Here is a 17,474-nt window from a genome sequence, read left to right as displayed (position 1 = left end):
TTTCTAAGTTCAAAGTGAGTAACAAAAATTTAGCTCCCAGTAAAACAAATTAAGTTTGGTGCAGATAAAGCAAGACGATTAGGGTGTCAGAAAATTATACTTTAAAAATCAGGACTAGAATATAAACCTATTAGTTTTGAATATTTATCCAGATTATATTTTATGTGCAAAACTCTCTTCAATAAAGCTATCTTCTTTACTGCAGGAAAGTATCTATACCCATAAAATAGTAAGATTGATCTTTGAAAAACAGCAAGACAACCCAACCAATTCTGTTCCCAAAACAATGGCTCGTTCAGGGGTGTAAACTGCAGGCAGCATAAAGTAAATCACTGTCATGAAATAATAATTAGCATTGTAAAAATAACCTCCCCAGCCTCAGCTGACTAATGCACAGTTCCTGTTCAAGCCCATATTTCAAGTCTGAAAGTCACCAAATGGAATTAGCACGTTCATTCCAAAGTCAGATTCTGTTGGTATTTTTGCCTGGATGGAAAGGGAAACCATTTCATACTCTCTCACTAATCCAAAATAGCAAAAACTTGTCATCTTTGTTGCTTAAAGGGAAAGCTGTTCAGGGGCTTGACAGAGAAGATCATGATTCAGTTCAACAGCATTCTCCTCCCTACCTCACTATTCTGGGTCCCCCTATCAGCAAAGGGATCAATGATTCACATTTCAGCAGATGGTACATGTCTATAGAACAGTGGGGCAGGCAGTTCATAATAACAAAGCCAATGTCATGGGCTTGATAACACATGGGCCACCTGTTTCACTGTCTTACTATCTCTAACGGTGGCCATACCGTGGGGCAATGAATGCTATTGGTCAAAAGGGTGACTCAGGAAGTGAGAGAAAATGGTTCAGTGGCTACCCATCACTGGAGAGAAGGGGGAAGCAGGTAAGGAAAGAGGGAAGGAAAGAGCCAAGGAGAAAAGAAGGGCCCTGTAGAAATCCTAAAAGTGCTCCACCTCACTGTCTGAGAGCCCATGACCATTATCTTTTTATTAAAAGCACAATATATTCAAGTCATACATATTTAAACATCAAATAAAAATGCATAGTGATTAAAGAAATGGCTAGCTAGCTTATTCATCCCGATTGTGTCCTATACTAACTTTCAAAAAAATTAACTAAATCTATATAAAAATAAACAATGCTTATGAATTAAACACTATATTTCATGCCTTAAAAGAACTCAGCCCATTAGCAATTAGCATTTTCTTTGTTTTGAATTCATTGAATTTATATCATCCTTCAACACTGTTTAGCTAGAGCAAACAAAAACAAGAAAATCACATTATTCTTTCTAAGCCATATAAAAGTGATCTGGAAAGTCACGTTTAAAATCGCTATCATGGATTAGCTTAAGGCAATTATTTCACTTGCCGCGTTCTTTTACGAGAAGTTAAAAAAAAGAAAAATCAAGCTTCTTGCCTAACAAGAAAAATGAAATCCCATTAGTTGTGTCTCCAGTGTATATTAACATTCCTTTTGTTTAGAAAGGTTAATATCCCCCAAATAAAGGAGCATACAGTTCCTGTTAAAATAATTACATCATGACATTTTAGAAAGGTTGGCAGATAGACGTGGTTACAAGCAAAGAAACAAACAGGTAAAAGCGAATACTTTTTAAATTATCCGTGACTTCAAAACATGGAAAGCCCTGGAAATTCCACCATGTTTGCAATTTTCTGTCAGCTTGTCTGGTCTCTGGTATATTTGGATTTTCTCCCTCTTCTTCAATATCTTTCTGTCATAGAAACTTAGAAAGACGTACCTTCGTGCTCTAAATCAGATGATCTACTATCTGAAAAGGAAACTACAAATCTGACCACAAAGGAATTTCACAACAGATCGGTGGCTGATGGCATGAGGTACCACCCTTAAACCCAAGTTTTTCATGGCCACTCGGAGTCCCAAAGTATAATATTTGGTGTCATTAAAAAAGAATGGTTTTTCTATCCTAGTCAAGCTGATCTAGGGCTCAGCATCAGTAAGACTGAAACTGGTAAACAATTAGTCTTCAGATTCCCCACATAAGAGCTAAAGAAAATCTTTTAAACTTCATGCAAAAAAAATATGGAACACTGACTCTAATGCTTGAGGCAGAAAGAAGAAATTCTCCACATAAGTAAATCAAATTATTATTATTATTGTTATTTTTAAAAATTTTATTCTGGCAGCTGGCTGGTACAGAAATTGAACCCTGGACCTTGGTGTTATCAGCACCAAAAAGTAAAACAAATTATTAATCTTTCAAACCTTTGGATACAGCAAACATTTTTTTAATCAAAAATAGGCACAACGGTAATCTAGAACCTAACCTAATTCTCAGATTCTCTAGGGTACAGCAGCTCCTCCGGAGTTCTGGAATGGGCTGTGCTGTTCCTCCACTGCTCCTAGGGAAACAGTGAATGAAGTAGGCAGGAAAAGATGAGGAGCAAGACAATAGTTTCCCCCACCACCACTTAAACCATAGAAAGATTCCTCGGTTAATGACAGCTCAACCTCTAGACAGCAGGTCAGGGAATCTAATTGAACAAGTACTTTAAGAGGTTTATTAATATTCCCAAAAGTCACAGAATGCTTTACATCAGCAATTTCCATTAACACCAATAACAAACTGTGAATATGCAGTGATGAACAAGCCACTGCCTTAAGAGTCCAAAACAGAATCCAATAAAAACAAATGAAAAGCTCCAAGTTAGCGTAACAAAATATCCAAAATAGTATAAATCTACAAAAGGGAATTCAGTGCAACAGCTCACCTGACAGTCTCTTAACAAAGCTGTGAGGGAAAGCTAGCCCCAGTGTTATACAAAGTAGAATACTGATCCTTCGGTAGAGGGCTTTTCAGCATTAATGATGCTCCTAAGTCCCCATCTCCTGCAAGCACAGTGCCCCATGGATAAGAAGCAATCCCCACGTTACTGGATGAATGAACGAATGAACAAGTGAATGATTTATATGCACTAGTCTTCCAAAACAACCTCTAACACATCTAAACTGACATTTTTATTTAACTGTCACAGGTTACGCAGAGTGCTGGCTAAGACAGGAAAAACATTTTCTTTTCCCAGAAGCCAGCTAAGAGCTCATCTCCAGGAAAAAAAATATTAGAGAGTGAGCAGAGTAAATTCCTTTCTCTTCCATATGCTAGGAATGTGTTTCTTAATCAGAAGACAGAAGAATAAAAAGAAGATGATGGTAATGATGAAGGCAAACATAGCGTTTGCTCGGCGCTGGGCACTGTTCTACACATTTTACACTTATTACCCAGCGTAACCCTCACAACTTCCATATGAAATAGTTATTATTATTATTATCCCCATCCTGTAGTTGAGGGAAGGCAGAGGTATGTTTCGCTCAACTAGTGCCTTGCATAGCCAGACTTCAATGCTAGGCAGTGGAGCTCCAGAGTCTATGTTTTTAACCTACACTACACTGCTTATAATAGCACTGTTCAACAGAACTTTCTGTAACGATGGGAATATTTCATATCTGCACTGTCCAATACAGAAACCACAAGCCACCAGCAGCTACTGAGCATTTGCAATGTGGCTGGTGCAACTACAGGAACTGAAATTTTAATTTTACTTAATTAAATTTAAATAGTCACATGTTGATTTTTTTTTCTATATCCTATGTAGTGGAGCACATGTTGCTATTTAAACTTAAATTTAATTGATTCTATAACATAGATGATTTGTTCAACTAATGGAATGTTAGGTCTGTTATATACAAGTATGTTACCCTTTTTGAAATCAACTCGGCAATTTTCTATCTACAAGCTCACATGTCAATGTTGAATAACTATTCAATGGGTCATGTCAAATTATGTCACTGGATAAAGCAATGCCCCCTCCCCCCCCAAAATACAATGTACGATATGAGCAATAAAACTATCCTGACGTGCATAGAGAGCTTTGTAACTTGTAAACCCATTTTGTCCATACGTCCCTATGAGCACATGTGTGTAGTGGAGGTTGGGGGAGGGGGTGGTGGCAATAGCAGGTATTCTCTTCCTAAGTCATATTTTTCAAACCATCTTCAGGGTATCTTTCACATAATTCACTCGACAAATGTTACTGGACATCTACTATAGACTATGGTGAGGCTAAAAAGATAAGCAAACACCAACTCATACACCATAAATACAATACTGTTTGTCCAATATTTGACATAGAGTATGTACCCAATAAGTGTTGGATGGATGGATGGAGAGATGGATAGACAGATCAGTGAACAAATACTGGGACCTTATTCTCAAGAAGCTTACAATCCAGGAACAGACAGAATACAATTTTATCATCTTCCCTCATAAACCTCCTTCTTCTGGGTTTCCATTATCAGTAGCAACCACTCAAACAAGCCAAAAATTAAGAATGCTCACATCATGTTGATTTCGTCTCTTATGTACTTCTCAAACCAATCCATACACAGGATTCTTACTATCACTGCCCCACTTCGGCCCCATCATTTTTCATTTGGATCTTAATAACAATCGCTGTCCTGTTCTTCCTTCCTCCAACGCTGCATTCTTTAAATCCACCTTCCAAAAATTCCCAGAGTGACATTCCTAAAATGTAAACCTAATCTGGGCATACTTCAAGTTAAAATCCTTCAGTGGGTTCTCACTTCTAAAGATAAAATCCAAGCTCCTTAGCATGGTACACCATGGTCACGATAACTTGGCCAGTGACAACCTTGCTAGCCTTATCACTAGTTTCTATCTTGTACTTTTTTTGGAAAATAAACTTTTTTTTTTTTTTTCTGGCACCAGTTGACTTTTAATTTGTCCTAAAGCCACGGAAGCAAAAACCATGATAAAACATTCTGCTTTTCCTTTACAACCCCCGCAATGCAAAAAAAAAAAAAACTATTTGTAGGAAAAAAAAATTGTTTTGTACATGGGACGAAACAATATAAATTCAAAACTTACAGAGAAGGGTTAGCTCTATCACACTCATCTTTTTAAAAAGTTTATATGAATATCCAGTCAAAACCAACAGGGATCACCCTTGAAATGTTATCTATGTGAATTTCCAAGTAGAACAACAGACTGCATACTGTCTTGGAATGTCCTCAGAAGGCTCTGTCATTGATCAGGTAACAGAGTAAAAACCCCAGAGTCCTTTCTTTCAAACGGAAGAGGGAAAAACAGAGACAGAAGAACTATTCAAACTTCGTCTTCTTTCCTTGTGGTTTGTGATCTCCTCCTCCTCCTCTGCCTCCTCGGAAACCCCCTCGCCCTCCAAAACCTCCCCGGCCTCTGCCACCAAATCCGCCTCGGCCTCCTCTGCCACCACCTCGGCCTCCAAAGCCTCCTCTGCCTCCTCCACGACCCCCAAAGCCACCTTCGCCCTTAGGCTTGGTCCAGTCCAAGGTAACTAACTTTGTTTCCATCAATTTCCCCATCTTCCATGGCCTCCTTGGCAGCTTTTGCCTCTCCCTCACTGTTGAAATCTACAAAACGAAACCCTTTGGAGGATCCAGTTTCCCGGTCAGTGACTATCCTTGCACGAACAGAGCCATCAAATGACTCCTTTAATGTCTCTTCAGTGGTATCCTCAGACAGACCTTTGACAAACAGAGTTTTGGATGGCTGGCTTCTTGCATTAGGTGATCCCCGTGGCACTTGCAACTCCAGTCTGATGGCTCTGCCCTCGATTTCCCTTTTATTACAGGAATTTAAAGCTTCTTTAGCGTCTTCAAATGAAGTGAATTCTATAAACGCATACCCTTTAGATTTGCCATTTTGGCTCTGGGGCACTTTGATAAAAGTTGCCTTCTCAAAGACTTCCTGCAGAGTTTCTTCTGTTGCACTGTAGGAGAGGTTGCTTAAAACAAGTGTTTTTGATTCACCACTCCACGTGCTATTCTTTCCACCTCTATAGTCTTGATTTTGACCTTTCTCTCCAGTGTAGTATAGCGAAATGGATCGCCCATCGATCCACAGCATCTTCAAACACTTCTTTTAATTCATCCTGAGTGACTTTGTAGGGGAGATTTTTGGCCAAGAGTGTTCTTGCATCTCGATCTTTCTTACTGTCTTTTCCCTTTGGTTTCTCTAGTTTAATTTCATTGCCAAAGACTTTTAAGCCAGTGAGTTCCAAGGCTTTTTCCAGGTCTTCAGCAGATTCAAAATCCACATAGCCAAACTTCCTAGTCATCCCAATTCTGACATCCACAACAGCAAGATCATTTTTAGCAAAAACATCACTGATACCAGTTTTTAATTCAGGAGCAGATTTGTTAAAGTTCAGGTTTCCAACAAAGAGATTGAAAGATGTAGTTGGTTCTGTGCCTTCAAACCTTCTGTTTCTTGGGTTCAGGAGCTGCTTTCTGTTTGGTCATTTCCTTCTTTCGTTTTCCAGGTGCTTCTTTGACAGGCTCTTCTTCTTCCTCATCTTCCTCCTCATCATCTTCCTCCTCGTCTTCCTCTTCATCCTCGTCCTCATCTTCCTCCTCGTCATCCTCCTCCTCCTCATCTTCTTCATCCTCAGCCATGCTCTTTGATTTCACAGGGACAGCTTTTGCAGCTTTCTTTGCTTTGGCTGGTGTGGTCTCCATAGCTTCTTCTTCAGAGTCATCCTCCTCATCGTCATCCTCCTCCTCATCTTCATCGTCGTCATCGTCATCCTCATCCTCTGAGGCGGGGGCAGCAGCGGCTGCTTTCATCACCGCTGGCTCAAATTCATCCTCGTCCTCATCTTCATCCTCATCTTCATCCTCATCCTCCTCGCTGTCGTCCTCCTCCTCATCATCACTGTCTTCCTTCTTGGCATTCTTGCCATTCTTTGCCCCCTTGGCTGGAGTGGCGGCTCCCTTCTTACCAGGGGTTGCTACCAGTGCTTTGCCAGGTGTGGCTCCCTTCTTGCCAGTTGTCACCACTGCTTTAGCTGGTGTAACCATCTTCTTGGCCGGTGTGGCTGCTGCCTTTTTGCCTGGGGTGACAGCTGCTTTCTTGGCAGGTGTGGTAACTGCAACCTTTTTTGTTGGGGAAACCACCACCTTCTTTGCTGGAGCTGTGGTAGCCTTCTTGCCTTTTTTCTGAGGAATGACAACCTCATCTCCACTGCTGTCATCTTCTTCATCTTCTGACATTTCTTCATCTTCACTGTCTTCCTCTACCTCCTTCGGGGGAGGAGCCATTTTCTTGGGGTCACCTTGATTTTTTCCTGCCTTTGCAAGCTTCACCATGATAGCGGCTTATGTCGGGGGAGTGTGTGGCTGGCAAATGGCGCAGATGAGCCCAGCGGAACGCAAGCGACGTCGATGGCGGCCGCGAGTACTGAGGATTCCGGAGCACGTGCTCTTGGCTGCCAGCTACAGCTCGAGACTCGGAAAATAAACTATTTATAGTGCCTTGTTTATGTGTTTGTAGACCCTAATTTTCTCAAGGAATGGAAGTCAAGCTTTATACTGTCTACCTCCAGCACTGAGAATAGTATCTCACAGGTGGTAGGCATTAAATGGATGCTTATTGAACTAACTAAAATATAAGAAAATTGATAATGAAGATGAAAGTTATATTTGCCATAACGGATACATGTAACTTATAAACTGCTCTGGGATGACCAGGGAAAGGAATTAAGGGTGAATTGGGAAGACTTTCTAAGGGGCATACGAGCGGGAATTTTAAAAAATGGGTTAATACTGGGCATACTGAAATAGAAAAAGTAAATTTTAAGTAAAGGAAATATCAAAACCATGACCCATTATCAGCTCAGGTCATGTAACAGCAGTATGGAGAATGGAACTTTTATCCCATTTTCTCCAGGCAATTCGCCTTTGCCCACTGCCTTCCTAGATTCCTCCCAACTCATGGCCAAGAAAGGATTTTTTTAGTCTGATGTGATAGCACTGAGGGTCACGAGTGGGCAGGACCACTGAGTGCTAAAGGTTCATTGGGCACCTACTTGTACCATTCTTTTGAATTTCTTGCTTCCTGGCTTCCTGGTAAGCAGAACCAGGCAAGGCCCAGCTTCTTGAGGCAGACTGGTCATTTTGTTTGCACTCGCTTCCATGTAGCTGCATAGGTAGAATCAGACCTGCTCTCAGTAAGCTCTTTTTGCTCCTTCTCTCTTCTCAGCTTCAGTCTTTAGTGTAGTTGGCCAAAAAGAAATCAGATTCTGAGAGTGAGATTTGGAATACACAGAGAAGTTGAAGACATCAGTTAGACTCAAGCCTAAGCCCATGATCCGATCCAGCTTTTATCAGAGCTCTGCCGTGGAGTCCAATGTGCTGGTACTCGGAATCTCATTCTGGTCTTTGTTGCATTGGGGATGGAGGATGGTAAGTGGGTGGAGATGATAGGCGGGACAGAGTTTCAGCCTTCCTGGGTCCCTGGATATCTCTTCCCAATTCCTAACAACTAGGAAGAACATTCAATTTGAAAGGATTCAATTTGAAAGGATTATAAGCCATGTTCTGAAGGGAAGGAGTAGAAGGTATGACTGAAAAACTAGGTTATGACCAGACTGACTGCCAACCTAAGTAAATTTTATTTACTAGATCCACACCAGTGGTGGGTTGTTTGTTTGTTTTAAATCATAGGCAAGACAGGAAAAGACTTATATCTAACACATAGCAAATAATTAATAAATATTTAATCTGGCAGCAATATCTAAGCTGACCTGGAAGCAGAAGAAACTTAAAAAAATAAGGGAAAATAGATAAGAGGCTATTACAATAATCTAATGTGAAGATAGGTTTTTAAAAATTATTCATAAGGGTGAAGTGATTAAAAGATATGGGGAAACAATCATTTATTGAGGACCTACTAGGAATCAGTCAATATGCTAGCCATTATTTTAATTAGTTCTCACAATTCTATACATTAATCCTGATTATTCATGCTTTCAAATTAAGAAACTAAGGCACAAAGAATATGTAACTTCTGCAAGGTCACACAGCTGAGAAAAGACCAAGTGGATGTGTAAGCCTAGATCTGTTCACAGTAAGGGCCAAGCAACCTCTTTCCACCCACACAACTCTGATTTTCTCAAGATCTGGAAACCAAGTGGACAAAGCAGGACAAGTCATAGGGGCCGAGAAACACTAGGAGGTTGGTGGGCCTTGCTGATGGCACCTTCTAATACATCAGCCAACAATTTCTGAAAGTCCTGATTGAAGCACTGGAGACATAGACGGCAATATGACATAGTCCTTGACTTGAAGGGATTTGCTGGTGGCTGGATAATGACAACACAGGGTGTCTCGACAGCAATAGGGAGGGATATCATGCGAAAAAGCAAGTTTATGTGAATAAGAAATCTCTCTGGAAACTATAGGACTGTAATACTAGAAACTATAGGACTGAAAACTAAAAGTTTTCAAATAATACTGAATTAAGGACAACCACCTCAATCTCCACACTGTTTTTCCACATCGTTAAAAAGAAGGGCTCTCAACGAATTAGTAATCATTAACTTAATTTAAGATATTATGCACCCATTTTATTCATCACCAATACACTGTGGAGAGGATTTCCCTAAACATCTGTAATGTACCCACCTATGTCAGTTAAAAGAAATCTTGTCTGTGCCCGTTTCCCTTCACAAAGACACTCCTCTACATCCTGAAGGAGTTTAATTTGCTAAAATGATATTAATAGAAATTATCAAACAACACAACTCAAAATCTGCAGCATTTTCAATCCAGAACACAAAGATAAGGAATTAATTAATTCAAAAGTCATTTCAAAAGAAATCAAGTTATAAGCAAACTACCTATAAATCAGAAACTAAATAGATTTAGTTCAACTTCAAATCACTAACACACACACACATGCACAAACTCAGAGTGAGTTGATCACAGAATTGTTCCCTTAAACTTTATGCATTTTCTTACTCTTTCTAATGTACATTTATAACTCACTTAGTATAAGAAATTACTAGCCCATTTTATAAAAGAAATGAGGGAAGTAAAACCAAGCAACTTGACCTAAATAACCTGTGGTTTAGGTAGAGCTAACAAGCAAAATATAAAAGTATTAACAATTCTGATAACATCAAATATCTCCAAAAGCAAAACTCTAGGAGGAAAGGGCAAATTCCCTCCACTAATGCAGATGCCATTTATGAATGTTCCTCATCGGCCCTCAGGACCTAACTCAGAGACACAATGTGGCCTTGATAAGTATTTTTTGAGTGAATAGACAAACAAATAGGGGAATGTCAATGAATGATGAATCTAATGAAATCAATGGTTTAGTCCATTTCCCTAAAGGGGATTTTTTTTTTTTAAACGGGGCTATAAAACATTCCAAGTATTTTTTTTTAAAGTAGCTCTTACAAGGAAAATGCAGTCCATATAAATCCCAGTGTGACCTCTAATAGTATATGAGAAATAATTGGGAACTACTACTTTAAACTAAACTTAAAACTTTTGTCAGTGTTTGTAAGTTTAATGCACTACCATTAAACACACACATGCACACACAAATACAGGAGCTAAACTGATGTTATAATAGCTTAAAAAAAAAAAAACAACATAGTCGCTGGGGGTGGGGAAGGTCTTCCTTTCAGAAATGTAACCATTCTTTGTACTCTACTGTTTTTACGAGATAGTATAACCAGGAGTGGGGGTGGGGAGGAGTGTATTCCAACCATGTTATAACATTACAATGCAAACGTCTTTGTAATCCCTCTCTGGAATTTCAATATTGGCCGACAAAAATCAACTGGCTTTTAGAGGAACCTAACAAATAATACAACTGTGAAGAAAATTTAAATTTATACTCTTTTCATCTCCCTCTGGCACAAAATCTGAAATGTGACAATAGAGAAGAAATGTCCTTCTGGCCTTCCGGGAGCTCCAGCTAGATTTGCTGGCAGAAACCCACACTCCCCAGAAGGTGTTTTCTTCTGTTTTCCCCTGTCCTGTTTCACATTCGGGATTTAGGCAGTATAAACAGAGCCACGGGTAATAGGAAAACTTAGCTCTGGGAGTACCTGGGAAAGTAAACAAAAAGAAAACAATTTTCCCTGAACATGACTTTCAGCACTGGGTTCATTCATTTATTTTTGAATGTTTACTGAAGTAACTATTGTGCTGAAATTGGGGTTCTAGGAACTGAATTTTTATCCTTGCAAACTTCGCTGTTACAGCTTCATAAAAATCCACACAGGCCAAAAAGAAAGGCCAAAGGGTCCAAGTGCAGAGGTTAATACCACAAACTTTAAATCAGACGCCTTGATTTTAGTGTTCTCTCCAATTATTGGCATGTCTGGGACATACTACTAATTCTAATCTATTCTAATCTTTGCTTCCTTTTCTATAAAATGGGAATAATAAGATTGTCTTTCTTAAAAAGTATGTCATGAAAAATTCATAAAATATTTTGGCATAGCACCTGGCACATAGCAAATGCACAGTAAATGGTATCTGTCTCTATTTATTCATTCAACCTACTAAATGAGTACTTAGTAGATACCTCTCACAAGTTAGATACTGAGAACACATAAGACAAAAGAGCCTGTCTTCTTGGAGCTTACAGTCTAGTACAAGAGGCAGATACTAAACAATTAGTTGATTATAATGTGGTGTCATAACAAATAATATTTCTCCTAATGTCTTTATTGAGGTATAGTTGTCACATAATGAACTCCACATATATAAAACTATACAGTTTAATAAGTTCTGACATATGTACACAGCTGCAAAAACATCACCACAATCAAGATAATGAACATATTCATCACTTCCAAAAATTCCTTCTACCCATCTGTAATCCCTCCTTTCTATACCACCCCCCCCCACGTCTCAAGTAGTCATTGATCCGTCTTCTCTCACTACAGTTTATTTTGCATTCATTTAGAATTTTATAGAAAGGAATCATACAGTATGTGCTCTTTTTACTGGCTTATTTCTCTCAGCATAATTATTTTGAGATTTATCCACGTTACATCAATACTTTAAAACACACTGGACAATAAAATGACCTAATCTACTCTACTCTACACAAACCTATATCTTTTCCTTCAAATACCATTTCCCCAGCTAAACTCATTCCTATGAACTCTGGAGAGCATAAATAAATCTAAAGTTAACCACTTTCCCAAGAGTTTTCTTTGCCGATACAACATGCTAAATACTATTTTCCTATCATTCACTGTTTCACATACGCATTGAGTATTTTATACCGACCACTATTTTTATTGTCAGAACACAAATGTTGGGCTTCTCATATCAAGCAAACAAAACCAATGAGTAATCTTGAATCAATCTGAGTAATCTTAAGTCAACCATCAAAGCAGACTCTCAGGATAGCTTTGTGTGAGTATATATATAAATATATATATATGTGTATACACACACACACACACACACACACACACACAGTACCATTTTTTAAAACATACTGCAAAATGACAGCCACATCTGTGTGGCTTGTCAAAAGATGGTAGAAATTTTGGAGAAACTGTTCTACAGATGTTCTAGGATCGAAAATATTGTTCCTATGAAGACTGACAATTTCCAGCTGAGTGGCCAAGTACACTGCTCAAAGGCATGAGCTTCTGGTAGAAAATCAGTGCAGATGGCAAGGAGAGCAATTCCCTTTAGCAGATTATTAGGTAATTTCAGGATATAAAAATTGGATTAAAATTCTCCATCACTTCAATACCACATTTCTTATATTTCTAAGTAGTATAATATACCAAGATGAGATGATATCTCTCAAGCACCAAGTACAATAGCTGGCATACAGCAGGTACCTCAATAAAGCATAGCCGTGAGAGTAACATTCCTGATAGAAGACCAGCACAAGGCAAAGATATGACATAGTCATATTAGAAACTTCGTTAGAAAAATGTGTCCCTTCCTTGATTACAGTGAATCTTACATTTTCAATCAGTCATTCAACAAAATTGCACATCACCTATGCATTCCACACTGAGCTAGTTGGCCAACAAATATTTGCCGTCTACTATGTACCTGGCACAACATAAGGCATTTTTAAGGATGAATAAGATAAGTCAGAGGGCCCTAACTCAATCTTTGTTAAATGTTCTAAATTAATTTAGTTTAAATGTTAGGGAATGGCACAAGAAAAAAACTCTTACACTTGATTTGTACTGTTCCATATACAATTTATCTCCTAGTAGGGTTAAGTTTGAGACCCATAAAAATAATAAGGCACGCACTAAAACATGACTTCACATAAGCTTCACGTAACATTCCTCAATTATCCTCACAACAGAGTTGATATTTTAATTCCTAGGTGTTCTTCACTCAAGCGTATTTTGAGTAACAACCACAATAATGGTTATATCCGTTTATTGCGCACCTACTATGTGCCAGGCACTGCTAGGTCACATTCTGCAGTCAACTGGCTGAGAACATTAATCATGTACAGAAGGTCATAAGTAAATCTTTTTATTGCAAAATAAAATAATATGCCTGCTATTCTGACATTTGCTTAAGTCACATATTCTAAAACTAACATTGATATTGTACTTGTTGTCAAAAACTCTAAAAGCAGTCAAATCACATAAGCACAACTACAATATTAAGGAGTCACCTAAAAACAACTTGTACTTTTTGCTGACTTTGTGGCTACATCCTAACCCAAAATGTACAGTAAAATTAAATTATATTGCCGATAATAGTTTTTTATGTGCTTAGGCATAAATGAAATGGAGCATTTGCCAAAACCTGCTAACACTGCCTACATGATTGTTAATGGTAACAGGGCCTGTACACGAGTAGCATAACATTCCAGATGAAATCCTAGAATTAAATGCTGACACCCAAAAGGCATGCAGGTTAAGCGACTGCAGCAGATGAAAATATTTCAAAGCCAGATACATTTCCTGTTGAAAATTCCTTACATTCCATGACTAAATCCTAAAGGCCATAAGCAGCATTGCAATCTCTGATTGTGCTGATGCACGGAAAGGGAACTGTGCTCCTGCGGTCATGCTGTCAGCAGAACCCCTAGACAGAACAGGGTTGTAGTCTTAGGGCAAAATAAAAGTATCTGGAAGGTAATTCACATGTTTTCATAGAAATATTGACAACTGTGACCTTGAGCCCCTTCTAAAGTTCTTAGGCTTTAAAATCTTACTGGGTTCCTGCAGCTTCTCACAAGATACAACAAGAATTTATTTTTTTAAAATTTTAATTGAATAGTAAGGTGAAGCTGCCTTGAGACCTTTGCAGTCCTCTGTTCATCAGTAATATTTACTGACTACAAAGGTACTAGGCATTCAAAGTACTCAAACTACGTTTTAACCTATCATTTGCATTTTTACTAAGAATCCCTAAAACACGCTATAGTGTCTATATGTAATTGAGAATGTTCTACTTCTTGATCTGCTTAGAAAAGGGGTTGAGGTATGGCGGAAGGTTGCTAGAGAATGGAAAACAAAAAAACACCACGAAGCAAGTAAAACAAGCACTCATACAACATACAACATTGAATCACCATCAATATCTAGTGCTTATTTGTGAAATCTCATTAACAAAGCATCCTTTTTAAACTAGATCTACTGAGAGGTTTGGGGACATGCAAAGCTGGGGACCTGGTGTTTCTCTTGCCAGAGAGAAGTCAGTAGGGTTACGATGAAGTAGTGTCAGTGCTGCAGTTAATTTACAGCCCATAAAGGGAATCAGAATGTATAACTCAGGTTCTACCTATGACTATCTGGCTCTCACTGAAACATTTTAAGAGTCCAGAGTAGTTTCAGCACTATAGCCTCTAAATACACGGAGTGACCTGTGTCTTGTTGAGGTTGACCCTGAATGGTGTATACAAGCCATTATTTATGATTGCTTCTGGTTCCTCACCATATTTTACCTCTGACTGAGAAGAAAGCAATTCTAAGAACCAAATTTATTTCGAGGAAAATTCACACTGTGTCTTCAGATTGTGCATGTGCCCACACACATGCATGCAAAAAACCTGCCCCCAAATCACACACCCAAACTTTATCCTTCCATATTCTGAACAATTTTAAACTCTGTTGACTGAGTTTGGGTACAAGTAGTTTGTCTCATTTAAATACTGGAGTAATATTATTCAAAAACAAGTTCTAACAATGGCTTGTATAAACTCTTCACTGAGGTTAATGATGCCTACACCTATGGAATACCGATGAGGCAGAACTGCCTAAGAAACAAACACTCAGGGTAAAATAAAATGAAGCCAAGTGCCCGAACACAGTCAGTCTCCTTCGAGAATGAACTAGATTAGCCATTTGGAATGTGGACTCTCAAAAGAATGTACCCTGACATCAGAAAACTGACAGTTCTGTATTTTACCTTTTAAACCTGACAAGCTTTCCTGTTTTCTATGTCATCTTCAAGAGCAAAGACAGCTAAGTACAATTCCCACAGGCCTTAAGAGCATTGAAACATAGTCAACAAAAATAGTTTTAATTAACAGATCAATTTGCAGTTTAGCTGGTAGGAAATTTACTTAAAACTGTTTTAGGGAAAAGCCTAGAGAATAATAATATAAACAGATTATTAGAGAGGCTTTTTTAGTATCTCTATTATACAGTCTTCCATATCCAGGCAGATCTGGGCAGAGACAGATGGCCTAAGCCTCTATTTAACAATGAATGATTAAAAGCAAAGGAAAAGAGGCAAGATACTATTTAATCCTTCTTCACAAATAAACATCAATAAAGCTATGATGTCATTGAGTGTTTTTATGCTTATAACCCCAAAGGGAATGCTTCTCACTGATTAAACGTGTACCAGTAACATCATTACTTTCTCAAAACCAATGCAGATATCAATTCTATTAGACATCTACCCAGAAAATATGTTCAGGTGAACTTTTATTCAGCAATCAAGCACCTACTAAGTGCTCGATGACAGAAACACAGAGTAATGCTGTCATGGTCTGTTAAAAAATCGGAACTTAATGTTTATCTCATTCACTGATTCAAGTCCCTACCAACAGAAAATCCACAGACTTGCCCAGTCTAGATAAGTCTTCCATTAACAATCAATCATACAAGCCAAGAGTTCAGGCTCTTTAGCCTCTTGTCACTACACTCAAAAGTTCTTTTGGTCCCAAAGAGTAAATCTGGCACAAGTTGCATGATCAGCAGGATGTGGCATAGCTAGTGCCAAATACCGCAAGTGTTCAAGCACCAGTGACCTTAAATGGAGGTCATTATTGCCATCTCCTACCGTTTTCTGACAGTTGGCTGCTGTTCTCTGAATGTCAAAACCTTCTAAATTCTACTGAACCATTTAACTTGTAGACCAAGGTTGATTAGGGGTGCTCTGGTTATGTCTTTTCAATATTAAAGAAAACAGTTCCTTCTCTTCTTATAAGAAATGTGTTAAGAAGGATTCAAAAACTCTGGACAGTGATAGATTTTTTTGTTTGCCAAGTCCATTTTAGGGTAATTTTCCTTTTTAAGCAGCAATCTGGATGACTAAGTTAAGAATAATGGAAAGAATAAGATGAATGCATGCAAAAGCACACTAGAGAAATTTTAAGATAAACAGAAATTTGTTTCCTTAGATTCAAGGTCCACTGATCGTTGCATCAGTTCAACTAGGAAGGCTGAAGAATGTCTTCGCTTCCTAATGGGAAAGGCTAAGATCCTTGGATTATTTTAGTACTTTCATTGGGGCTTGAAACAAATGACTTTAGGATTGCATCTTCTCATAATTTTGAATATATCTGTGACTCCTCCCAGTGAAATTTAAGATAAGTTCATTCTTATTCCAGCAATGAGTTTGTCTTGGTCTCAAAAACCTAAAGTTCTTGAACTATTTCCTTCTATAAACTCTTTCCTAAGGCCAAGTTGTTCTTTCAAATGTGTACCTAACACGCACATTTATGCCCATGCTTAAAGTCTCTTCTATACTTGAAACCCTCCCAATTAACATTTTCTTATATCCTTCTTTCACTCCTTTTTTTCCCCCTTTTTAAAGTAAACATTTGCTTAAATTAACTCTTTCCCCATATTCCCAATGGAAACACCTGAACTGGGGCTGGCAGAAGTGCGCATCTATCACAACCATAAATGTCACCATTTAGAAAGTCCCCATGCATTTTCTATAGCAGGGAAAAATATAAAGCACTAAGAAAAATGGCAAGAAGAAAGCCTTTAACTTGTTTGGCAGGGGCCAGATCCTCTCTGATATAGTGTATGGGTATTTATGACACTTCTAGAACCCAGTTTTATTACATATTTGGCAACATATAACTCTGTACTGTTGAAAATTTTAGATAGCATCACAAACCAATCAACTTACATAGTACATACATAAGAAATATACAAAGTAGCAAAATAAAAATTCTTTATCAGTTTTCAGCTGTAGCTATCTGTAGATGTTTACAGAAAAACTTGACAGGTTTAATTAAACAATGATTTCCATTCCCTCTGTGAAACATGCAAACTGACGCACAGGGTGTTCTGAATAGTCATGATAGTGGACTTCTGTAGTGCCATGCCCTCACATGTCTAGTTTCATCAGCTGAGCCGCATGTGCAC

The 17,474-nt window shown here is 38.4% G+C and overlaps 1 protein-coding gene across 1 annotated transcript; it reads right to left on the bottom strand.

Annotated features, from left to right (window-relative positions):
- Nucleotides 1-4,885: 4,885 nt before the first annotated feature.
- On the bottom strand, nucleotides 4,886-7,339 carry LOC134361119 (nucleolin-like). The gene is given in 4 exon segments (XM_063076058.1): nucleotides 4,886-5,397; nucleotides 5,399-5,957; nucleotides 5,959-6,314; nucleotides 6,316-7,339. Coding segments are annotated over 4 exon segments (2,025 nt in total). The 5' UTR covers nucleotides 7,207-7,339; the 3' UTR covers nucleotides 4,886-5,178.
- Nucleotides 7,340-17,474: the final 10,135 nt, after the last annotated feature.

Source organism: Cynocephalus volans, chromosome 12 (assembly GCF_027409185.1).
Source record: "Cynocephalus volans isolate mCynVol1 chromosome 12, mCynVol1.pri, whole genome shotgun sequence".
NCBI classification, from domain to species: Eukaryota; Metazoa; Chordata; class Mammalia; order Dermoptera; family Cynocephalidae; genus Cynocephalus; species Cynocephalus volans.
This window is presented reverse-complemented; position numbering and strand designations above follow the sequence as displayed.